Source organism: Macaca thibetana, chromosome 3 (assembly GCF_024542745.1).
Source record: "Macaca thibetana thibetana isolate TM-01 chromosome 3, ASM2454274v1, whole genome shotgun sequence".
Classification (NCBI taxonomy): domain Eukaryota; kingdom Metazoa; phylum Chordata; class Mammalia; order Primates; family Cercopithecidae; genus Macaca; species Macaca thibetana.
The window spans coordinates 70,371,039-70,397,813 of NC_065580.1; the positions used below are offsets into that span (position 1 = coordinate 70,371,039).

A 26,775-nucleotide genomic window follows, 5' to 3' on the forward strand; every position below is an offset into this window, starting at 1 on the left:
ATAGTACACTGTTTCCTAGAGATCCTTTAAAAACCAGATTGAAAAGAAATCACCCCAAAAAACGATGAAATGCAGACAGTGATTGGAAGTGTTACATGATTCTTTAATTGTTAGTTACCCAACTTGGGAGTTCCCATTAAGAACAGGGAAAACACCCTCCTGGGCTTTACACCCATCGCCTTGCCTCTCTCCAGTTTAAGATGGATCTACACACAACCTGTTTGTTTTCATGTTTTCCAGGACAGACATGAGACCCTGAAGGGAAATAAGCTCAAGTAGTAGAGTATACACATATTGTCTTGGATAGGCACAGCATTCATGTGTCCAGCCAGTACAGTTCATAGGTATTTTCTCATTCCTGTATAAATTTCTGTTACTTCAGACCCCTCTGAGAGGATGGAGAAAGAGGTTTGTTGATCATACGTATCTAAATTCACAAGTTGTTAAATGTCACGTCCCATTTGAAATTAGTTTTTCTTTGATATAGCTTGTTTTTGTGATTTACTCCAAGGCCTTTAAACTTAAGATCTATCACCTTTGTCAATTTTTCAATCCACATCTCTCTCTTTTTAGTTATACTAGCCTTCTCAGTTGATATTAAGTTAATTTATTTTGATTTAGTATCTAAGATGTTACTTTAGTCAGAAAAACCATTTAAACTCTGAATATTGATTTGTTTTCATTGTGTATAAAAAAGAATGGCCCTGTAGTTGGGAGAGAGTAGCATACGTTCCCAAATGAAGTTGAGTAGGAAGAACCACTGACTCTCCATTTCCCAATTTGGATTTTGTGCTATTTCTGTATAGTTCAGAAAAGCGCTTATTAGTCAGGTCAGTCCTATAATTCTGACAGACAGAAACTTGACAGTGACAGAATAAGATTATGTTATTTGAATTTCTTAGAACACTTCTTTCAGCTTTTCTCTTGGAAAATTACATTAGATAGCTATTAAATCCAACAGCTTGTCTTTAACAGTTTCTACTCAGCTAGGGAATATTTCTAATACTAATTTTAGGCAGATGCCCACCTTTATTAAAGGGAAGACCCAGCCCCCACCCCCCCTCCATCCACATGCTTCACAGTATATACAAAGTCCAATAACTTGGAAACCTGCTTACTGTACTAGATCTTCTTTTACAGAACTTGACAAAACCAAGATCAGTCACACTAGCCTCACTTCACTCATTATAAGTCTCCCAGCTCTAGATCCCATGGCTTTAAACTGCCTGCTCATTGTGGGCACCTCCATACCGGAAACACCACCTTGCTTGGTATCCGCCATTGCCTTGAAGTAGAGAGTGTGCAATGGAAGGCCAACTTACTTGGTAAGCTAAGCAGTTATTTCCTGGGAAGGTTGCCCATGAACCTGAAATTCTCATTTTTTGAGTTATTTCTCTCCAGAAAGTTCTCATCTTTAGGAAAAGCATATTAATGTTCAAAGATCTTAAAGAATGTAAATTAAATTGTTACATTATCTGGAAATGACAAAACATGTTACTTATGTCAGAGCCTTAGAGAGTGTAACTAAAAAAGCAGAAAGAAGAATGGAAGAACTCAAACAGGGCAGAGAAGTAGCAAGACAGACTCCTTTTGCTACTCAGATTTTCCAAGAAATGGATCTGTAAAATATATATTGCAAAAAAATACACATGAAAGGCCTGATGCCTTAGCATGAATGCTTGTGTCTTATACCAGTCCAGTAGCACACTTAACGCTGTCAAGTATGTCCAAAGTGACACATAAATTATACTTAATGTTGAATAGCTAGGGTTTTATTTCTGTCTTTTTTTAATATCTCTGTATAATCCTCTGAGTATTCTCTAAAAATTCGGGAAGGGGAACATCACACACCGGGGCCTATCACAGGGAGGGGGGAGGTGGGAGGGATTGCATTGGGAGTTATACCTGATGTAAATGACGAGTTGATGGGTGCTGATGAGTTGATGGGTGCAGCACGCCAACATGGCACAGGTATACATATGTAACAAACCTGCACGTTATCCACATGTACCCTAGAACTTAACGTATAATAAAAATAAATAAATAAATAAATTCAATACTTTGAATTGCAATGATGCTTTGTAAAATTATTTGGGTGTACATTGCATTACAAATTAGGATTTAATATTTGCATTAGCTGTTTTGAAACTTAACTAAATGGAATGAATCATGATGAATCATTTTGTGGCTTTTAAAACTGAAGACCTAGTATTGCAGTTAAACCATTATCTGATGCATATTACAAAATATTTTGACATTGACTGCATATTATTGGGATTTTAACTAATTATTTTTAACTTCTAGAAAGTTGGATATATGGATAGTTTAAGGTTTGTGCATTAAAAACCTATGGGTTTTTAAATGATACAGTGTTAAATATGGAACATAGTATTTGAAGTATTTATTATTCATATATAACTTTCATTTATCTACCAATATCATATTTTGTAGCTTTAGATTCACATAGTATATAGCTGTTTTAATTAAATAGTATGCACACCTTTTTGGATAGCAGCCTTCTTAATTATAGTGTCAGAGTAAGACAAAAATGGGTTCAAGTATCAGCACTGTCTCTTACTTACTATGTGTTCCTTTGACCAATTCACTTAATTCCTCTTTTTTTTTTTAAACATTTAAGTTCAGGGGTACATGTGCAGGATGTGCGGGTTTGTTACCTACGTAAAGGCATGTCATGGGGGTTGGTTGTACAGATTATTTTATCACCCAGGTATTAAGCCTTGTATCCATTGGTTATTTTTCCTGATCCTCTCCCTTCCCCCACCCTCCACCCTCTGATAGGCCGCAATGTGTGTTGTTCCCCTCTATGTGCCCATGTGTTCTCATCATTTACCTCCCAAGTATAAGTGAGAATATGTGGTATTTAGTTTTTTCTTGCTATGTTACTTTGCTAAGGCAATTCACTTAATTTATCTGTGACTTTATTTCTTTTTCTGTGAAATAGGGATAGTAATATCTACCTGGTAGAGGTGTTGTAAGGGTTAAATTATCGAATGTATATAATACACTTAGCAAAATATCTATCATAATAAGCACTCAATAAATGGTAGTGATTCAACTCCAGTTGTTTATCTTATAAAATCCCTTCCATTTCTGTTATTCATAAAATAATGGAATGATGTAATTTAACAATGTGAAATGGTTAACAAAGATATCTAAGGCTCAAATCAACCATGTTTAAGATGAGAAACCTGAGTTACAGAGATGACAAAAGAGTAGCATAATTATCTTAGTAAGACGTTACTGCTGTGTTGTAAATGGTAGGGCCCATTGCTAATGACTCCCATTAGTAGATTTCTTAGTCTCCTGTAAGCCCTGAGAGACCCTGCACATTCCTTAAAAGAAGTTGACACATGCCCTGAAAAATCTACAAGATATTCACTGTGCTTCATCTCAGATTAAAGTGAATTGCATATATTAAATAATCTATGTATTTCTAACCATTCACGGAGCCTAGACACTGAGAAAAAGAGCATCTGACCTCACCTATTTAGACTTTGGTGAGAGGGATTGGTTATAATGCTTCTTTCTTACTGCAAGTGTCAGTAGTTCTGAGCAATAAACATAACATTGAATCCAATAGTGTGTGCTTTATATAAACTTACTTTAAAAATTGTGATAAAATACCATTTATTTATTTATTTATTTATTTATTTATTTATTTATTTTACCTACTTAAATTGTGAAGAGTTTCAGAAGGAAATAGAGGAAGTATTAAGAGATACTCCCAAGAAGTAAATGCAGTGGCGCTGAGAATATGCTGTTTCCTGCTGGGGATGTCAAGACAACTGGCTAAAGATAGATCTGCTGCTAGTGAAAGTGTCCCTGTTCATCATTTCATTACTATTTAAGACATTTTCTCATTGGATTTTTATTACAGAAAATGAACATATTCAAACTGGAATATAAATCTTCAGTGATCCTACTGATGGATTTGGGATGAGTCTCCTATATAAAGGAATAGAATATCCTGAGATGGCAAAATATTCTTAGGAAGATCTTATGGCTACTATAATAGAAAGATAAAGAGTTTCAGATACGTTAATTTATCTAGTTCAGCACATGAAGCTGTCTTCTCTCATGTTATCTATTTCTAAGATTTTGAACAGCAAAAACAAATTCAAGAATCATGTGCTCATTATATTGTATGCTAATTGAGGCTTTTACAAACTTCAGTTCACTTAATAATAAAAGCACTTTGACTGTATTGGGTGTATAACTATTCATCCATGCATTTATTCAGCATCAACCTTATTTAAGTTAATGAGGTGTGGTGGAAAGTTCACAAGAGCTGTGTGATGGTTAGATGACTATGTTTCTTATGTCTTTAGAGCTTTAGTTTTCTCATTTGTTTAAACAAAGGGAAAAATACAGGATGGTAGATGGAAAGGATTAAGTAATTTGTTGGGGGGTTTTTGTTTTGTTTTGTTTTTTGTTTGTTTGTTTTTGAGGCAGAGTCTCACTCGGTCGCTCAGACTGGAATGCAGTGGTGTAATCTCAGTTCACTGCAGTCTCCGCCTCTTGGGCTCAAGCAGTCTTCCCACCTCAGCCTCCCAAGTAGCTAGGACTACAGGCACACACCACCATGCCTGGCTAATTTTTTGTATTTTTTTTTAGCAGAGACATAGTTTTGCCATGTTGTCTAGGCTGGTCTCAAACTCTTGGACTCAAGTGATCCATCTACCTCTGCCTCCCAAAGTGTTGGGATTACAGTTGTGAGCCACCACCCCGGGCCTGATTAAGTTATTTGTATAACATTACTTAAAATAACCTTTAAATAAGAATAAACTTTCAGTAAGTATTAGTCACCCTTCTTTTCTTTTTAGTGCCTGAGATTCCATTGGTGTTTACCAGGTTTTATTAGCAAAGCTGATTTGTATGCTTTAGAAAAAGAGTGTGTGTGGCCCGCTCCTTGGTGGACCTTCTTGTTCTCACAGGGTCTCCTGGTTTTTCACAGGAGATCAAGTATAGCTTGCTGTGTGTTTTATACAACAACCAAGTGAAGTGATTTTCTCAAAAATTTAAATTAGAAGGGGACTTGCCTATTTGTCTAGAAGAAGAGCTCTCTAAGGCTTGAGTTTTAAAGACGTTCCAAGAGTAGTCCATGGGGCATTCCATTGAACTTAGTAGGTCAGCTGCTTCCTTAGAGCCTTCTCACCCCTATCTGCCAGTGTATATTTTGTTAAGGATGTTAAAATGTTTTTTGTAAATGTAGGGATCAAGGGAAAACTACCCCTTCACCCTCTAAAGGTTCACAGAAAAATTAACTCGCAAAATGCACATTGATTTGAGAAAAGGCACAAACTTATTTTAATGTGCATAGCACAAGGTCATCATAGAAGAATAATTACCCAGTAACCCAATGTGAATAGATGTTTATATATTCTTATTAGGAGAAAGGGAGATGGGGAGGTATGGATGCTTTTAGGGGTGTGGTAAGTGATTTTTAAGGAAATTCAATGGGATTGAAAGCTATACAAGAATACACGTCTGTTGGGCCTGCAGAGCAGACAGTGGTTTGTGACAAAAGTCTGTCCAGGTGTGTTAACAGACTTCAGTCTTTCTTCCTAGGATAAGAATTCAGTTAATGGAAACTCAGGAAAGGGATCAGAGGTAATTGTTTTCTTCTTTGGCAGGTCCAGATTTTAGGCAGTTAAGGGGACTTCAGAGAACAACTTCATCCTGTGCTTTGAGAGAGACAGAGAATTGAGAGACAGGGGCAGAGATGGGAAGTGGGGCAGAAGGTCAAGGAGACCTTCAGACTTCTTCAGTTCAGCGTGTCAAAGTGCTATTCTGAGGGTATCAGTTTCTTTGAGCTCCACCGTAAAAGTTTTCTAATGGTTTTCAGAAAGTTGATGGTCCCCTTGCCACAGTTAATTTTATGAGGTCGAGTTGGTAGGTTTACAGCTTCATATATTGTCTTTCTCGGAATTTATATTACACCTGCTTGCTTGGTCTTCTCAGTGTTTTCCCTCAGAATGTTAAGGGGTTTGTCATAACATTTTAACTTCTGCGTCTACTGAATGCTCAACTCAGTTTCCTTTTGAAATTTTACACGTAATGAATTCTGTTTTCAGAGTGGCAAGTTTCTTGTGATTCGTTCCCTTCTCCCAGGCTATTCTTCTTGTAACAACTGAATCAATTCTACTGCTTTTTAAAAATTATTATTATTGTAGTTAGATCCACTGTCTTCTGTGCTTTCAATATGCTCAGTTTGCGTTGCTGTTAAAATACAGATCTCTAAGTCACAGTGATCTGTTTGTGTGTCTGTCATACCAAGTTAGCTGTGAGTTCCTCGAGTCCAGGGACCACATCTTATATCTTATTCCTCTTGGCATCCCTCTTGCATAACAGCACCTAGCACATATGGTTGGCACTTAATAAACCCTAAGTGAATTTATGCTGTGGAGATCTGTTCTGACATTTGTTTGGGGCTGTATTTGTCATGTTTGGGGCTTCATTTGTCATGTATACACTTGGAATTTGAGTGTATAGTGGCATTTTTTCTCTGGTACTGCTTTTTAAATCTCCTTTAATATGGCATTCTATTTGAATAGCTTCTAGATTAGCATGAGGATTATATATTTTCACTAATTACTAAAGGTATTAAGAAAAAAAAAAAAAAAAAAAAAAAAAAAAAAAAAAAAAAACAAAAAAAAAAAAACAAAAATAAAAAAAACAAAAAAAAAAAAAAAAAAAAAAAAAAAAAAAAAAAAAAAAAAAAAAAAAAATCAAAAAAAAAAAAAAAAAACAAAAAAACAACAAAAAAAAAAAAAAAAAAAAAAAAAAAAAAAAAAAAAAAAATAAAAAAAAAAAAAACAGAAGAGTTCTTTGGAACTGCTTGGTTTACCTACGTCTGCCCCTAGCTTCTACAGAATTCCATTCCAAGGTGCTTGTTATTTGTTTTTATCTGCTGCCATCCAGATGTCTCTAAATTCAGGTCAGTACTCACATTACTGGTTTCAATACCTATTACCCGAGTTATAAAGATAGTTAAAGCAGACAGCCTGTGGGTGCTAGGATAAGTATCATACTGTGATAGACATATGCAGACAGGGCAGAGACTGCCCTGGGAGCATGGAGAAGGGGCACCTCGCACAGACCTGTAGGGGTACAAGGGCTTGCAGGGGTGGTCAGGGAAACTCTAGGGAGGAGCAGTTCCTGAGGAGAGACCTAAGGAATGCATGGAAAATAGTAGGCAAAGGGAAGAGAAGGCCTTTCCGGCCGAGGAGAGGCGAGGATAATAGCTCACGCCTGTAATCCCAGCACTTTGGGAGGCCGAGGAGGGCAGATCACGAGGTCAGGAGATCAAGACCATCCTGGCTAAAGTGGTGATACCCCGTCTCTACTAAAAATACAAAAAATTAGCTGGGTGTGGTGGCGGGTGCCTGTAGTCCTGGCTGAGCCAGGAGAATGGCGTGAACCTGGGAGGTGGAGGTTGCAGTGAGCCGAGATCGCACCACTGCACTCCAGCCTGGGTGACAGAGTGAGACTCCATCTCAAAAAAAAAAAAAAAAAAAATACAAGGTTGGAGAACAGCATGCTGAGTGTTGAGGTGGGCAAGGTTTCTTGGAGCTGGGGAATATAGGTAACAATGCCTGAGCCCGCACTCCCCAAAAAATAATGCCTGAGCCCCTCAGTTGGAATCAGTGTTCAGCTCAGTGGCCTTGGAGGCCATGTTGTTAGATGCCCAGATTTTATTCTGTTCATTGGAAGAAGCAGTTCTCTAGCAATCCTTTGCCTGCTGATGTTGATTTCTGGCCAAGATGATGAGTGAGATGGTGAGATGGTTAAGAGCATAGAATTTGGAATCAGACTCTGGGTTTGAGTCCTAGCTCTGCCACTTAATTGCTGTGTGATCTTGAGAAACTACTCTCAGTTTCCTCATTACTAATATGGAGGTTAATAGTAGTACCTACTTCATTAAAATTAAATGAAGTAATAGTCTATAAACTGTATAGAATAGCAGTTGGCACGTAGTGTTATGTATTCATTAAATTAAAATACATTGCCATGGTTAAACAGTTGCATTCTGATAAGACTCTGCTAGGTCCCAAAGATCAGGTAGCATTTTGCAGAATGGCTGTTTCCATTCAAAATCAACTTATTTTTAAAATTAAGTTTGTTATGTGGTTTGCCTTCGTGTTTTTGTTTCGAGTTTTTAAAAGACTTTGATAACACAAAGTGGCTTTATTTTTCCCTCTTTCCTTCTAAACTAAAGGAGTATGAATTTTCTTAGAAGTTGTAAGCTTTAAGCTTCAGGACGCAGGGAGTATCGGAAGTGAAGAATGAGGCTGGCAGCTGCTAGTGATGGTGTGAACTCAAGTCTTTCTGTTTGTTGTACAGGAAGGGTTGAGAGGACAAATCCAGAGAGATATTTGCATCCTGGGATTCTTGAGCTAGTCTTTTAATCTTGACCAACACAGAACAGACTTCTATTTTCTGCTGCTTAGACTCTGGAAATAATCATCTCAATTTACTGCCCCATACATATTGTCACATACAAAGATTTTGAGATAAGTTAGCTTTACTGTTATTTCAAGGTATCCCCTGTAATGAAATTCACTTGGCTTTCAAAGCCCCTGCTTAGTCAGAACATTGCAGAAATGCCATCTTCCAGGGCCCTCAGGAAGTTGCCAATCTTTTCTATTCAAATATTTCAGAATCTTTCTATCATTCATCTTTTACAATTCATTTAAAATTGCCCTGAAACTGCCTTTGGTTACTAACTAGTTATATAGACTAGAATATTGGTGGTACTTAAACGTAAGAACATTTGTTTTTGTTTTAGGAGATGGATTAAAAAATGTCTATTAGGATTATTTTGGCAAGTAAATTGTTTAAAAATATTCTCTTTTTTCAGAAGAAGAATATTGGGAAGCCTAGTGAATCACACTTTTTTGCTATCGAAATAGAAACATTTGGTATGACCCAATATGAAACTTCACAGACAAGGCTATTAATCACTTCTGAAATTATTTCTTGCAAAAGTATCACTCTCGAGTTCTTGACTTTCCTGTTTTCTGTGTTTCCTTTCCCTTTAGGATGGGTTTGCTCTGAAATTAGTGAAAGTAGTACATGCCTGTCTTTAAGCAGCAGCCTAATCTCTATGACCATATGTGCAAAAGCAGTATAATTATAATGCAGTATTAATTAGACAATATGACTGTTTTTGTTTTAATTATTTCAAATCATCTTATCTTTCCCTTCCTTAAAGCATGTTAATGGGTGAATTTATGGGTACCATGTTCATGTTATTTCTATGGGATTAAATATGTGCATATTGATACAAACTTGGTAAACAGTTCTTTTTTAAATTTCTATAATATTTTGAATAAATTTCCTTTCCTTTCAAACATCATTTTAGTCCTGAAGACTAAATCAGTTATAAAAAAATCGATTATTTACATTTTGCTTAAAGAACAGTAGTTGGAGTATAGATCTCTCTGGCTGAGGAAGTATCACTCTGGGGTTGGTATAATAGGTTGTTAGAAATTCCTAGATTTACTTCTAAATGAATTAGGAATTCACATTCTAAAATCTCACATTCTGTTGAAATAATTTGGTAGAAAATTTGGTGATGGTTATCCATTTTCACTAAATATTAATACAAGTACTTAGGAGACTATATGTAGAAACTGGCGTTTATCTGTGTTTTGATTTTAACCTTTGTCTCCTTATTTTTTCAGTTGTTTTTATTTCAGTTGCTGCGAGGGCTGTCTTACATCCACCAGCGTTATATTTTGCACAGAGACCTGAAACCACAGAACCTTCTGATCAGTGACACGGGGGAGTTAAAGCTGGCAGATTTCGGTAGGAAAGCAGTTAATTACCAGTCTATTTTGTCACACTGTGAGAATGCCAGGCAGATGGTGGCACTGCATTTGTTTAGGTGCACTTCTTCTGTCATCATAGATCATGGTAATTTTTTTTCTCTGGAATGAAGAATTTTTTTTCTTTTTTTATGATAGCATAAAATATAATGCTTTGTGGAGTTTTATAAAATTCAGACTGCTTGTTAGAGTCTTTAATAATAAATGTAAATCAGATCTTGTTAATACATATTTCCAAAGGAAAAGTCAGTAAAATTTTTAACATAAAATATGTGCTCCTTGAGTGAAAATTTATTTTTTGAAACTTTTATTATGAAAATGTCAAATATACTCAAAAGTAGAAAAAAATAATATAATGAACTTCAGTTACTCACCACCCAGCTTCAACAATTACTAATATTTTACCAAACTTGGAGAAACCTAAATTTAAACATCTGGACCTTTTCAGAGGATTGCAGGATATATACAATAATGTACGTTGCCCTGAGGCTTTAGTAACTAGAAATCTAGATGTAGTGTTAACCTTCCCAGAATTGACTGTTGTTTCAAGTATTTTCAATATTAATGCAAAAATAGACACTTATTACTATTTAAAAGTTGAGGTTCGGGAGTGAGCATTATAAGTCATTCCTTCCTTAGAAGTGTTGAGATTGTCTTCCTCCAGCGTAGAAGCTTTCCTCCAAACACCGCGTTTGAGCATCCAAAGGGAAGCAAAACCATTGCATGCTCCTTGCTAGCTCCCCTTCCCTTGATCAAGTCTGACGTTTCTGCGATGCCCAGGCTCTCTGTCACACTAGAGATTGTGTTGAGTTGATTCTGAGCACCGCGGGATACCTGATGGAAGCATAACATGTTGACATTGCATTGCCTCAATTATTTTTGAATACATATTCTGATTAGAAATTTGTTCCATTAAGAATGGAATGAAAATATTACCCTTGGGACATAAAGATGCCTGAGGTTGAGATGGGCTTTTGCTGGAATATGATTATCTTTTCCCTCTCCACTCCCCCATTAAATAAAAGAAAAGGCAGGAAATATTTGTTTCTTATTTCAAGGTTAGCAGACTGTTGAATACCTTTGGAATGAATCTACTTTGTTGGGTTTTATGAATTCTTTTATTCGAAAAATGAAATAAAACAAAAGTTAGTATGACTAGTGGAGTAGTGATATATTATAAAACTTTGTCATTTTCTACTTTGATAAAAATGAAATTCTGTGCACATTAGTATATATCATTTATTAGTGTGTATCATTTATTGCCAGATTTTAGCATTAGAATTACACTAGGCGGCTGGGTATAAAATCTTTTTATAATAGGGTAGACAATAATGGGAGAGTAGTGGGGATGGAGTAGAGAAGGTTTGCAGTTTCTCAAATTCCATATTATTGGCTTACTGTGAATATATTTTGTAGTTGGTCAATGTCAGGAAATGAAAAAGTATTTATAATGATTTTCTTATGGTATGTTAATATACTGTAAGGTATATGTTGAAATACATTATTGTATTGAGCATTTAATTGTATGAACATGCATTTGTTGTATATTTATAAGATACATTTTTATACATTTTGTCTGTATAACCAAGGATACAATAGGATTGTATGTTTGCGCTTACTAGGGACTCTTTTTAAATTTTATGCTGATGTTTTCATTGTAGTAGGTAAGTTTATCTTAAAAGATTCTTATGGATCTTTATTTTAAAACTGACATTTTAAAATATCAGATTCAAAAACAAATTGAAATATATTTTTTAAAAATGTAGATGATTTTTTTTAGAAAATTAGAAAAACTACAAAGTATAAACAACTCAGAGATGACAAATGTTAACATTTTTATTGTTTATTTTCCCAGTAGCTTTCCCCTGTTCCTTTCTCTCTTTTCTTGCTTTACTTGCATAACACATAGCCTCAAAAATAGAAATACACTATTTTGTAAGCATTTTTCAAATAGTATGTCATCAATATTTTCTTATGTTATTAAGATTGACAGAATCATTTGTAACAGTTTAGATTTTTTCCATTAATGGCCAAACATAGTCTCTATTCAGTCCCTTATTAATGAGCATTTTAGCTCTTTCTAATTTTTTACTATTATCCTCAGTCCTGTATTGAACATCCTTGTAGAGATAACTATTGATTCAGCAATTGCAATGTTGAGTGTTTTAAAGCATTTGATTCTTATGACCAGACGGCTGTGCAGAAGGATCGTGCCCATGCACCTCTCCTCAGAGGCATGGACTGAATCGCCCAGCTTGGAACATGCACTTGGCTTGCATCCTGTGCACAGAGTGTAGTAAGCAAGATTCATGCACCAACTGACAAGTTCCCCCAATTAATTGTGCGATTTTTTTGTCTTTTAATTTAAGACGTGCAATTAACTGTGATTTACTGTGTTTGGGCATGTTTGTGTGTCTGAGATGAAGGAAACGCACTGGAAACTGTAGAGAAGTTAGGCAGTCAGAATAGGATGGTTCCAGGCAGCAAACCAATTAAAAACACAGGGTCTTAATTCAGTGTTTGATATGTGAGGAGCTTTAAAAATGGTTTCTTTGTCTTACCTTTTTTCCTTATGTGAACAAAACCATAAAATTTTGACTAAAAGAGACAAATACAATGCATGATTGTAGTTCTCATATTGTACATGATACTACTTTTATTAGAAAAATATATGAGGTGAAAAGACTAAAATTTATTGAGTTTATTCTATGTGCTAGACACTTAGAAATTCTTGCTTCATTGTCTCTTCAAGCTAGGAATGTATACTAACCTATATTTGTGAGAGAGAGGAGATTCAGAGAGGGTTAGAATCTTGCCCAGGCTTGGACATACAGGTTGCTGGTTGCAAACCTGGAATTCAGATGCTTGATTCATATCCTTCAATCTCAGGTGGCCAGGGCCTTTGTATTTATACATATAGATATTTTCTCTTACAGGGCTGCCTAAGCTAGGAAATTATTGATCATTTTTGTATGCTGTTTTCTATATATAACAAAGATGACACCCATGCTATGTAAATAGATTACACTAGTACAAAAATATGCATCACATAAAGAACACTTTGTCATTTGACTAATTCAGTAGTAATGAGTGAGTTCAACCTTAATAGACTTTACCTGCTGGATGAGGTAAACCAGATGATAGTAAATTTGGAGACCCTTCAGCTTTAAACAGTATACAGCTCTGAATTCCAGGTGGTCAAAATGCTGTAACTATTCTTTTTTCTTGTAAGCAAAGTCATATTTAAACCCTTACCCTGAGCCTTATTTTCTATATGCATTTTGAATAAGCAAATTGCACATGATTTAGAAACACTATGGCTTTCCTAATGCAGAGGTTTGCTCTGCCTGGGTATAATAAAATGATAAATTATATGGAGGCATTCAGACTCATTTCCTAAAAGATGGTTCATCTTTACATAATTTACCAGAAAAATATTTCAAATCCCTTGTATAGCCTGTGTCTTTACCACCTTGTTGCTCCTTGTGTACTGTGGTGCAGCCAAACCCCAAACTTGTTTCCACTAGAGGCTTTCAGTGTGCCTTTCCTTTTGCTTAGGATGCTCATGCTTCTGCTTCTCATGCGGCTGCCTTTTTCTCACCATAGAGGTTATAGTTCATGTCACCTCTTCAAAGGGGCCCCCTTTCCGAAAATAAAATCTTTCCCATTCTTATTGTCTAGTCTAATTTCTTCAATAACACTTATCAAGCTCTGAAATTATTTTGTGCATTTGTTTATCTATTTAGATTTTGCTTACACTGCTTAACTGGAAGTTCCATGAAGGCAGGAACTTGACCTGTTTTGCTCACTGTTGTTTGCACTATCTCTAGAATCATGCTTAGTACATGGATGTTCAGTAAATATTGATTGAATGAATAAAAAATATACATGACTAAGTTGAGTATTAGTCTAAAGACCAAGACCCACCTGAATTTACTAAGTTCTGTCTGATAAGTTTTGGCAAACTAATAGTTTATAAAATAATTTTCTTTTCCTCAGTGCTGTCCTGGCCATGCATAATGAAGAGTGTAGATGGAATTACATGGCCTTAGATAGTGTTAAAGCCTCAGGATTGCTCTGAGGCTCTTACACATAGACCCTACACACTCACTTGGTATTTACTATGTAATCTTAGTCTGCCAAAATAAACACCACTAAGTGAATGTAAACATATATAAGATGCATGGGATTTGAAGTTTCTGCTCTGTAACCTCTAACTGATTGTCTAAATGTACTGTTCTTGAGAGCAAAGTATGTTAACATTGAGTTCAGAGAACTTAACCCTGTCCCTAACTATCTTGTGACTTTCAAGCCATCATTTATCCCCCTCTGAGCCTTATACTCCTTGACTGAAAAACAAGAGCTTGGACATATACTTTCTAAGGTCCTTTTATGGCTGGCTTTTTATGTTGTACATTTATGAAATTATCAACTTGTTTTCTAATGACCAGATATTTGCTGGTGGGTAAAAAAAACAATCGGTCCATTAAACCTGGGATCAATGCTTTAACATCCCTCCCTAGATTCTAATTTTTGATTCCATCTTTTGGAAATTTAAATGAGAACCTTGCTTCTATAATAAGCATTGAGAGCACATTAAAAGAAAATTATTGAAGCAAGACAAGTAAATGCATAAATAAATTCACCAAGAAATTAAGGTCATTTGCAGTATAATAGTATGAAAACTTAAAAGATATTTTTCCATATAAATGAGATTGAAGCAAAATGGATGAGTCCATAGAATTTCTGCAAGATGATATTGGTGTTATTCATATTTCTCAGTCATTCTTTCACTATTTTCAAGGATTATGGTCTAACTATACCAAAAGACAATGAGATTAAAGTTGCCCCGAGAATAAGAGACAGCAAGAATTCTATAATATAAGCATTTAAGGACTTAGCTTATTTTATTGACTGTCCTGGTGGAGAAACAAAGTTAAAAAACTCAGTGGTTATAATAGAATAAAATCACATTAGTTTCTTTCCCATCAGAGGTCTAAAATTTTACCTTCCTAATCTTGATAGTTTCCTCTTCCAGGCTGGTCCTTCTCTAAATTTGAGAGAGGAAGTCATTGTAAATCATGTTTTAGATTAATTTGAGAAACACACCAGAAATGTGACTCTGTAGAGGACATGGTAAGTTCATGGCTTGTCATGTGCTTCTCTGAATTCACATAGGTATAGTAGTAAACAGAAATAAATCACCTTCTTTCAGATGCAGAGTAGTCTGTCAGTTTGATAAATACAGTCTCTGGATAAAAGCCTGTTAGTCCCAAAGGTACAGACCTTTACCTATGTTTTAAATCATTTACGCACGAAATTCACCACTGAAGTTATAGTCATAAATTTAAGGTTAGATATAACTTAGCTCATTTGTTATGGCCTGCAGGATTCAATTTTACTGTATCTTTCTTTTAGAATATATTTTAACAGCAAAAAACCCTTTATTACCCAATGAAGCATCAATCTACTTCTAAAAGATCCTTTCAACATCTTAACACCTAAACAGTTTTAAGGCAAAGTTTAGGCAGTTGCTTTCATGTAGATCTGAAAGCAAAGAATGTATTTAGAATAATTGATACAATATGAGCCAAAGAAAGAGCTTTTTTTCTACATAATTTCTCTAGGGAATGTCATTAAAACTCTAAATGCAAGTATACATATTTTAAAATCTATTGAACAGACTGTTAAGATTACATGTTAGATATAATTTTTATTTGACATGTGAACTAGATAAAGTTATCTCCCCTTGACACATTACTTTAAAGATGTAGTAACTCTTTTGAAAAGGAATGTTGATACTTGAAATTGTCTTTTCCCTGATCTTGAAACATCAGTTACCTTAATCATTTACATCTTGTTTAATATCCTGCTCATCTCTTCACAAGTTTTTATTTTCTATTCAAGAGGAATGATAATGACATCTAATTATATTGGATCTTTTTGTTTTGTGTTATCACAACATAACATTGTCCCAAGCATATTAAAATGATGAATATTTGAGACCATTTTTCCTTTTAGATAAACTTTACTTTTTAGAAGAGTCTTAGGTTCACAGCAACATTAAGCAGAAAATACGGAGAGTTCCTATATACCCACTTCCCGTATGCACAGCCTTCCCCACTATCAACATCTGGCACCAGGGTGGTACATGTGTTACAGTCGATAAACCTGTGTTAACCCAGCAGTATCATCCAAACTCCAGACTTTACATTAGGGTGACATTTGTCAATTACTATGGTATCATTGGGAATAATTTCACTGCCCTGAACATTTTTTTTTTTTTTTTTTGAGACAGAGTCTCGCTCTGTCGCCAAGGCTGGAGTTCAGTGGCTTAATCTCAGCTCCCTGCAAGCTCTGCCTCCCAGATTCACGCCATTCTCCTGCCTCAGCCACCCGAGTAGCTGGGACTACAGGCGCCCGCCACCACGCCCTGCTATTTTTTGTATTTTTAGTGGAGACGGGGTTTCACCATGTTAGCCAGAATGGTCTCGATCTCCTGACCTCGTGATCCGCCCGTCTCGGCCTCCCAAAGTGCTGGGATTACAGGCATGAGCCACCGCTCCTGGCCCAACATCTTTTTAAAAACTCATATAGATTAGTTTTTTTAAACTGTAAATGGGAACAAGAAGGATGTATATGAACTGCGACTGATATGCATATACTATTCTATCTATGAGACATCTCTCTGTTCAGTCACCATAAGCCAGATTGAAGCAGTGTAGATAGGGTTTGATTGCTAAGAATGGCAGCTTCAAACCCATGGAAATGAGGACATTTGAAAGAGAGTTCAGTTTCAGCCAAATCATGCATGTGAGGTAACGAGGCATCTTTAAATGTAGAACAAATTGCTACGCATAGGACTGATCATCTTATTCTCCACTGTTGATGGAAACTTAAGCAGAGGGATTTCAGTATGCAAAAACATTATGTATTTTTTTTTCCAGTACAATTTGAGTGCAGAATTGTTGGCAGTAAATCAATAAGTCTTACTGGATGTAAGTTAAAATATAGCCACGTATCCTTAGAAAATATTTGCATACGTAGAAAGACTGGAACCTTAAGTAGCAGGCATGATGACTACAGGGTAAGAATTAATAGATGTTGTTAACAGTAGCAGCACTGAAATGAATCACAGTTTTAAGTAATGCATGTGCTATTGAAGGCAACAGTGATTACGCTTGAACATTGTTAACATATAGATAAGTGTCTTAGTCTGTTTCTTATTACTTGTAACAGAATAACTAAATCTGGGTGATTTATAAATACAAAAAATTATTTCTTATAGAGGCTAAGTCCAAGGTTGAGGGGCTCCTTTTGTGAGGGCCTTCTTGTTAGTGGAGACTCTCTGCAGAGTCCTGAGGCAGTGCAGGGCATCACATGGCAAGGGGGTTGAGCATGCTCGTGTAAAGCCACTAATGCCACTTCTATGATAACCCATTAATACCCATGAATGGATGAATCCATTCATGAGGAGAGAACCCTCAAGACCCAAGCATCTCTTAAAGGCGCCCCACCTTTCAGTACTGCCATATTTGGGATTAAGTTTCAACTTGAGTTTTGGCGGGGACAGTGAGTACGTATAAAAGTTAGCTTAGAGTTTGGCAATTCCCTCATATTCCTGCTTTACAGATCCTGACCCATCTCTTTTTCTTCTACCTTCTAAAAAGCTCGTGTTAAAATTCAGCCCAAACCAGACTCCACTACCACATGTCAATATGCCTGATTTATACTAAAATCTTGGATGACAGTAAATGAATTATTGCAATCTAAAGCACATGTTTTCTAAAATCTTTACTGGAAGCAAGAAAAACTGACCAGCTACTATGGGAAATGTAAGATATGCTGTAAATTCTGGTTAGACATTGTTTTTTTAATTTGTGATTTTAAATCTTTGTTTCTCACTTTAATACCACCAGTTCAATATTAGTGTTCTTTCTTCCTTAACCTAGTTTCTTTTTAAAAAACCCTGCCATATGTTGGTTTATGTAGCTTTGAAATAGTACATATTTATGCATATTAATATTTTAAAATGTCCTTTTCATCTTGAATAATTTCTTCTGTGGTAATAGATAAACTTAGGATATTAGGACTTTTTACATTTTAATGAAAGAAGAAAGCACTGGAAAATTAAAATAAAAACCAATTAAGAACTAATGATCTGTGCTGTGTATTAACTTTAAATACATGTCTGAAAAACATTTTCTTTAAAATTTTTACCACGTACTAGAAAGGAATCTTGGTGCAAATAATCAAGTTTATAGACCTAAAATAATACAACTTTTTGCAAAAGTTCAAACTTTAAAAATGGAACATCTCTCTATGAAATATCTGTCAAGTTATTTGGCACTCTAGTTTTTAATCAGAAAGGATACTGATATAAAAATGCAGATGAAGTGTTCATTCCTGTTACGGAGTAGAGTTGTCAGCTGTGGAAATCCGCCCTGTGAAACAATAACCAGCTCACATTGGATATAGAAACTGTGTTTTGATCTCATATTGGATGTAGAAACTGTGCTTTGATCCAGCCGTAGAGTTGGGAGCAGTAGATGAAATGGGTCAATGAGTTGGCTAAATTAAGTGCCCACATCATGTGAATGGAACAACTGAGGCATAAGCAGAGGATGGAAAAACATTGCAAGATTTCAAGATAAAATGTTTAGTATGGTTTCTGAAAAGTTACCATAAGGTCTCAACATGCTTATAATCAATTGAGAGCATATTGTTATAAAAATCACTGATACCAGAATTACAAGAACAGTATAAAATAAACTGGATATAGTGGTACATGCCTGTGGTTCCAGCTACTTGGGGGGCTGAAGCAGTAGGATTGCTTGAGGCTGGGAGTCCAAGTCTAGCCTGAGCAATATAGCAAGACCTTGTCTGTAAAAAATAATGAAAATAAATAATGACATGCGAGCATTTTGCTCAAAGAATTGAAAGCAGGAGATGGTGTTATTTTTGAAATCATCCAGTTGTTGATAGAATCATATCATTGGGAACATTTTGTTACAGTTTGTTTTTCAGAATAAAGGCAGAAAATCTATGTGGGGAAATTAAATCACTCATAATTATATAAAAGAAAAGGAAATCCTTTTATATTGATATTTTCAGACTTTTTAAACTGAGATTTTCTCTAGATTTTGAAGGAACCTCAGATATTATATAATCCAGACCCCTCATCTGAAAAATATGTATACTTTGGGCCAGAGATGGAAAGTAAGTTAACATTGTGCCTGTTACTTAGTAAGTGTTAAATTATTATTCCTAATATTATTGTTACCGGTGTCTTTAGAGCCCCAGTGTAATACCCTGTAGAATATTAATAACTTAGTTGGCACACGCATGGCTAGTTCCCCAAACATGTGAGAAGGTAGGAGTGCTAACTGGATGTTCAGTTCAAAGTAAGCCATGCTGGTCTGATGACCTGTGTCACCTGAGCACTGGGATCCTGTCAGGAAGATGGGACCCAGAATACTAGATGTCACTCTGTTCCAAACCTCACAAGTCTTGAGGAAACTTTAAGAAATGATATAGGGGCGGAGCAAGATGGCCGAATAGGAGCAGCTCCAGTCTCCAACTCCCAGCGCGAGCGACACAGAAGACCGGTGATTTCTGCATTTTCAACTGAGGTACTGGGTTCATCTCACTGGGGAGTGCCGGACGATCGGAGCTGGTCAGCTGCTGCAGCCCGACCAGCGAGAGCTGAAGCAGGGCGAGGCATTGCCTCACCTGGGAAGCGCAAGGGGGAAGGGAGTCCCTTTTCCTAGCCAGGGGAACTGAGACACACAACACCTGGAAAATCGGGTAACTCCCACCCCAATACTGCGCTTTAGGAAACAGGCACACCAGGAGATCATATCCCACACCTGGCCGGGAGGGCCCCACACCCACGGAGCCTCCCTCGTTGCTAGCGCAGCAGTCTGTGATCTACCGGCAAGGCAGCAGCGAGGCTGGGGGAGGGGCGCCCGCCATTGCTGAGGCTTAAGTAGGTAAACAAAGCTGCTGGGAAGCTCGAACTGGGTGGAGCTCACAGCAGCTCAAGGAAACCTGCCTGTCTCTGTAGACTCCACCTCTGGGGACAGGGCACAGTAAACTAAGACACACAGACACCTCTGCACAGACGCAAACGACTCTGTCTGACAGCTTTGAAGAGAGCAGTGGATCTCCCAACACGGAGGTTGAGATCTGAGAAGGGACAGACTCCCTGCTCAAGTGGGTCCCTGACCCCTGAGTAGCCTAACTGGGAGACATCCCCCACTAGGGGCAGTCTGACACCCCACACCTCACAGGGAGGAGTACACCCCTGAGAGGAAGCTTCCAAAGCAAGAATCAGACAGGTACACTCGCTGTTCAGAAATATTCTATCTTCTGCAGCCTCTGCTGCTGATACCCAGGCAAACAGGGTCTGGAGTGGACCTCAAGCAATCTCCAACAGACCTACAGCTGAGGGTCCTGACTGTTAGAAGGAAAACTATCAAACAGGAAGGACACCTACACCAAAACCCCATCAGTACATCACCATCATCAAAGACCAGAGGCAGATAAAACCACAAAGATGGGGAAAAAGCAGGGCAGAAAAGCTGGAAATTCAAAAAATAAGAGCGCATCTCCCCCGGCAAAGGAGCGCAGCTCATCGCCAGCAACGGATCAAAGCTGGACGGAGAATGACTTTGACGAGATGAGAGAAGAAGGCTTCAGTCCATCAAATTTCTCAGAGCTAAAGGAGGAATTACGTACCCAGCGCAAAGAAACTAAAAATCTTGAAAAAAAAGTGGAAGAATTGATGGCTAGAGTAATTAATGCAGAGAAGGTCCTAAACGAAATGAAAGAGATGAAAACCATGACACGAGAAATACGTGACAAATGCACAAGCTTCAGTAACCGACTCGATCAACTGGAAGAAAGAGTATCAGCGATTGAGGATCAAATGAATGAAATGAAGCGAGAAGAGAAACCAAAAGAAAAAAGAAGAAAAAGAAATGAACAAAGCCTGCAAGAAGTATGGGATTATGTAAAAAGACCAAATCTACGTCTGATTGGGGTGCCTGAAAGTGAGGGGGAAAATGGAACCAAGTTGGAAAACACTCTTCAGGATATCATCCAGGAGAACTTCCCCAACCTAGTAGGGCAGGCCAACATTCAAATCCAGGAAATACAGAGAACGCCACAAAGATACTCCTCGAGAAGAGCAACTCCAAGACACATAATTGCCAGATTCACCAAAGTTGAAATGAAGGAAAAAATCTTAAGGGCAGCCAGAGAGAAAGGTCGGGTTACCCACAAAGGGAAGCCCATCAGACTAACAGCAGATCTCTCAGCAGAAACTCTACAAGCCAGAAGAGAGTGGGGGCCAATATTCAACATTCTTAAAGAAAAGAATTTTAAACCCAGAATTTCATATCCAGCCAAACTAAGTTTCATAAGTGAAGGAGAAATAAAATCCTTTACAGATAAGCAAATGCTTAGAGATTTTGTCACCACTAGGCCTGCCTTACAAGAGACCCTGAAGGAAGCACTCAACATGGAAAGGAACAACCGGTACCAGCCATTGCAAAAACATGCCAAAATGTAAAGACCATTGAGGCTAGGAAGAAACTGCATCAACTAACGAGCAAAATAACCAGTTAATATCATAATGGCAGGATCAAGTTCACACATAACAATATTAACCTTAAATGTAAATGGACTAAATGCTCCAATTAAAAGACACAGACTGGCAAACTGGATCAAGAGTCAAGACCCATCAGTCTGCTGTATTCAGGAGACCCATCTCACACGCAGAGACATACATAGGCTCAAAATAAAGGGATGGAGGAAGATTTACCAAGCAAATGGAGAACAAAAAAAAGCAGGGGTTGCAATACTAGTCTCTGATAAAACAGACTTTAAACCATCAAAGATCAAAAGAGACAAAGAAGGCCATTACATAATGGTAAAGGGATCAATTCAACAGGAAGAGCTAACTATCCTAAATATATATGCACCCAATACAGGAGCACCCAGATTCATAAAGCAAGTCCTTAGAGACTTACAAAGAGACTTAGACTCCCATACAATAATAATGGGAGACTTTAACACTCCACTGTCAACATTAGACAGATCAACGAGACAGAAAGTTAACAAGGATATCCAGGAATTGAACTCATCTCTGCAGCAAGCAGACCTAATAGACATCTATAGAACTCTCCACCCCAAATCAACAGAATATACATTCTTCTCAGCACCACATCATACTTACTCCAAAATTGACCACGTAATTGGAAGTAAAGCACTCCTCAGCAAATGTACAAGAACAGAAATTATAACAAACTGTCTCTCAGACCACAGTGCAATCAAACTAGAACTCAGGACTAAGAAACTCACTCAAAACCGCTCAACTACATGGAAACTGAACAACCTGCTCCTGAATGACTACTGGGTACATAACGAAATGAAGGCAGAAATAAAGATGTTCTTTGAAACCAATGAGAACAAAGATACAACATACCAGAATCTCTGGGACACATTTAAAGCAGTGTGTAGAGGGAAATTTATAGCACTAAATGCCCACAAGAGAAAGCAGGAAAGATGTAAAATTGACACTCTAACATCGCAATTAAAAGAACTAGAGAAGCAAGAGCAAACACATTCAAAAGCTAGCAGAAGGCAAGAAATAACTAAGATCAGAGCAGAACTGAAGGAGATAGAGACACAAAAAACCCTCCAAAAAATCAATGAATCCAGGAGTTGGTTTTTTGAAAAGATCAACAAAATTGACAGACCACTAGCCAGACTAATAAAGAAGAAAAGAGAGAAGAATCAAATCGACGCAATTAAAAATGATCAAGGGGATATCACCACCGACCCCACAGAAATACAAACTACCATCAGAGAATACTATAAACACCTCTACGCAAATAAACTGGAAAATCTAGAAGAAATGGATAATTTCCTGGACACTTACACTCTTCCAAGACTAAACCAGGAAGAAGTTGAATCCCTGAATAGACCAATAGCAGGCTCTGAAATTGAGGCAACAATTAATAGCCTACCAACCAAAAAAAGTCCAGGACCAGATGGATTCACAGCTGAATTCTACCAGAGGTACAAAGAGGAGTTGGTACCATTCCTTCTGAAACTATTCCAATCAATAGAAAAAGAGGGAATCCTCCCTAACTCATTTTATGAGGCCAACATCATCCTGATACCAAAGCCTGGCAGAGACACAACAAAAAAAGAGAATTTTAGACCAATATCCCTGATGAACATCGATGCAAAAATCCTCAATAAAATACTGGCAAACCGGATTCAGCAACACATCAAAAAGCTTATCCACCATGATCAAGTGGGCTTCATCCCTGGGATGCAAGGCTGGTTCAACATTCGCAAATCAATAAACATAATCCAGCATATAAACAGAACCAAAGACAAGAACCACATGATTATCTCAATTGATGCAGAAAAGGCTTTTGACAAAATTCAACAGCCCTTCATGCTAAAAACGCTCAATAAATTCGGTATTGATGGAACGTACCTCAAAATAATAAGAGGTATTTATGACAAACCCACAGCCAATATCATACTGAATGGGCAAAAACTGGAAAAATTCCCTTTGAAAACTGGCACAAGACAGGGATGCCCTCTCTCACCGCTCCTATTCAACATAGTGTTGGAAGTTCTGGCTAGGGCAATCAGGCAAGAGAAAGAAATCAAGGGTATTCAGTTAGGAAAAGAAGAAGTCAAATTGTCCCTGTTTGCAGATGACATGATTGTATATTTAGAAAACCCCATTGTCTCAGCCCAAAATCTCCTTAAGCTGATAAGCAACTTCAGCAAAGTCTCAGGATACAAAATTAATGTGCAAAAATCACAAGCATTCTTATACACCAGTAACAGACAAACAGAGAGCCAAATCAGGAATGAACTTCCATTCACAATTGCTTCAAAGAGAATAAAATACCTAGGAATCCAACTTACAAGGGATGTAAAGGACCTCTTCAAGGAGAACTACAAACCACTGCTCAGTGAAATCAAAGAGGACACAAACAAATGGAAGAACATACCATGCTCATGGATAGGAAGAATCAATATTGTGAAAATGGCCATACTGCCCAAGGTAATTTATAGATTCAATGCCATCCCCATCAAGCTACCAATGAGTTTCTTCACAGAATTGGAAAAAACTGCTTTAAAGTTCATATGGAACCAAAAAAGAGCCCGCATCTCCAAGACAATCCTAAGTCAAAAGAACAAAGCTGGAGGCATCACGCTACCTGACTTCAAACTATACTACAAGGCTACAGTAACCAAAACAGCATGGTACTGGTACCAAAACAGAGATATAGACCAATGGAACAGAACAGAGTCCTCAGAAATAATACCACACATCTACAGCCATTTGATCTTTGACAAACCTGAGAGAAACAAGAAATGGGGAAAGGATTCCCTATTTAATAAATGGTGCTGGGAAAATTGGCTAGCCATAAGTAGAAAGCTGAAACTGGATCCTTTCCTTACTCCTTATACGAAAATTAATTCAAGATGGATTAGAGACTTAAATGTTAGACCTAATACCATAAAAATCCTAGAGGAACCTAGGTAGTACCATTCAGGACATAGGCATGGGCAAAGATTTCATGTCTAAAACACCAAAAGCAACGGCAGCAAAAGCCAAAATTGACAAATGGGATCTCATTAAATTAAAGAGCTTCTGCACAGCAAAAGACACTACCATCAGAGTGAACAGGCAACCTACAGAATGGGAGAAAATTTTTGCAATCTACTCATCTGACAAAGGGCTAATATCCAGAACCTACAAAGAACTCAAACAAATTTACAAGAAAAAAACAAACAACCCCATCAAAAAGTGGGCAAAGGACATGAACAGACATTTCTCAAAAGAAGACATTCATACAGCCAACAGACACATGAAAAAATGCTCATCATCACTGGCCATCAGAGAAATGCAAATCAAAACCACAATGAGATACCATCTCACACCAGTTAGAATGGCAATCATTAAAAAGTCAGGAAACAACAGGTGCTGGAGAGGATGTGGAGAAATAGGAACACTTTTACACTGTTGGTGGGATTGTAAACTAGTTCAACCATTATGGAAAACAGTATGGCGATTCCTCAAGGATCTAGAACTAGATGTACCATATGACGCAGCCATCCCATTACTGGGTATATACCCAAAGGATTATAAATTATGCTGCTATAAAGACACATGCACACGTATGTTTATTGCAGCACTATTCACAATAGCAAAGACTTGGAATCAACCCAAATGTCCATCAGTGACAGATTGGATTAAGAAAATGTGGCACATATACACCATGGAATACTATGCAGCCATAAAAAAGGATGAGTTTGAGTCCTTTGTAGGGACTTGGATGCAGCTGGAATCCATCATTCTTAGCAAACTATCACAAGAACAGAAAACCAAACACCGCATGTTCTCACTCATAGGTGGGAACTGAACAATGAGATCACTCTCGGACTCAGGAAGGGGAACATCACACACCGGGGCCTATCATGGGGAGGGGGGAGGGGGGGGAGGGATTGCATTGGGAGTTATACCTGATGTAAATGACGAGTTGATGGGTGCAGCACAGCAACATGGCACAAGTATACATATGTAACAAACCTGCACGTTATGCACATGTACCCTACAACTTAAAGTATAATAATAATAAATAAATTTAAAAAAAAAAAAAAAAAAAAAAAAAAAATTTACAAAAAAAAAAAAAAAAAAAAAAAAAAAAAAAAAAAAAAATAAAGAAATGATATAAAGAATGTTTCTCGCAGTAGACTAGTAGGAAGCCTTGTTGGAATATACATTTGAATAGAGCTTTGGTAATTTAAGGAATCACCCTCTTTAATTATATTCCTGGGCAAATTAAAGCATTGAGAAGCCTTGTGGACAGATGAAGACTGAATTGGCTTTAACAGTGTTCCTGTTAGGGCTCAGCCGTGCCGGGCAATAGCTCAAAAAAATGTCATGATGTTTCCAATGGGAGTAAATTTTCTTTTCAGATTTCACCTTTTCCATGGTACTGTGCTGTTTCTTACTCATAACACTTTCAAATTAACTTTTTGGGTTATTTCCCCACACCAATAACCAATTCACCAACACCTCAGACAGACACCAACTGGGTGTCTAAAGATTCTATTTATTTCTGACACTAACTACCCAGTAGCACAGACCCCATAGGTTAAGGGCTCAGTCCTGCAAGATTGCCTCCACTTTGAATGCCAGTTGCAAGTCCTGGACTGTCTGTATTTCTGACTGACCTGCTACAAATTGGGTGTCCCCACGCCCCCTTCCTTGGGTTCCATAGTTTGCTAGAATGGCTCACAGCACTCAGTAACACATTTGCTTATATTTACTGGTTGATTATAAAGGATATGACTGGGGAACAGCCAGATGGAAGAGATGCATAGGGCAAGGTAGGAAGGAAGAGCTTCCAGACTTTCTCCAGGGGCACCACCTTCCCAGCACTTCAGTGTGTCCACAGCCTGGAAGCTCTCTGAACCCCATCATTTAGGGGTTTTGTAGAGGTTCCATTACCTAGATGATTGGCCAGTGGTAACTAACTCATCTTTAGCCCCTTGCCCCTCCCTGGAGGCCCACTGGTGGAGCTGCAAATTACTACCCTGTAATCATGCTTTGGTTCTTCTGGCAACCAATCCCCATCATGAACCTATCTAGGGGCCCCTAGCCATCAGTCATTTTTCTTAGCATTCAGAAAATATACTCTTATCACTAAGATTCTAAGGGTCTTAGGAGCTCTGTGTCAGGAACTGAGGACTAAGACCAAATACTATAAAAAAAGATGCTCTTATCACCCCTGTTACTCAGAAAATTACAAGGAGTTTAGGAACTCTGTGCCAGGATGAAGACCTGGGTTGAAGACCAAATATATATTTCTTACTAAAT

General features: G+C 37.4%; 1 protein-coding gene across 8 annotated transcripts in view; it reads left to right on the forward strand.

Annotated features, from left to right (window-relative positions):
- CDK14 (cyclin dependent kinase 14) overlaps positions 1-26,775 on the forward strand; it is a 798,330-nt gene that overhangs the window by 491,733 nt on the left and 279,822 nt on the right. For all 8 annotated transcript variants that reach the window (XM_050782870.1, XM_050782869.1, XM_050782873.1 and 5 more), the window contains one exon: positions 9,708-9,831. In XM_050782870.1, coding sequence (XP_050638827.1) covers positions 9,708-9,831 — 124 coding nt within the window. The remainder of the gene's footprint in view (positions 1-9,707; positions 9,832-26,775) is intronic.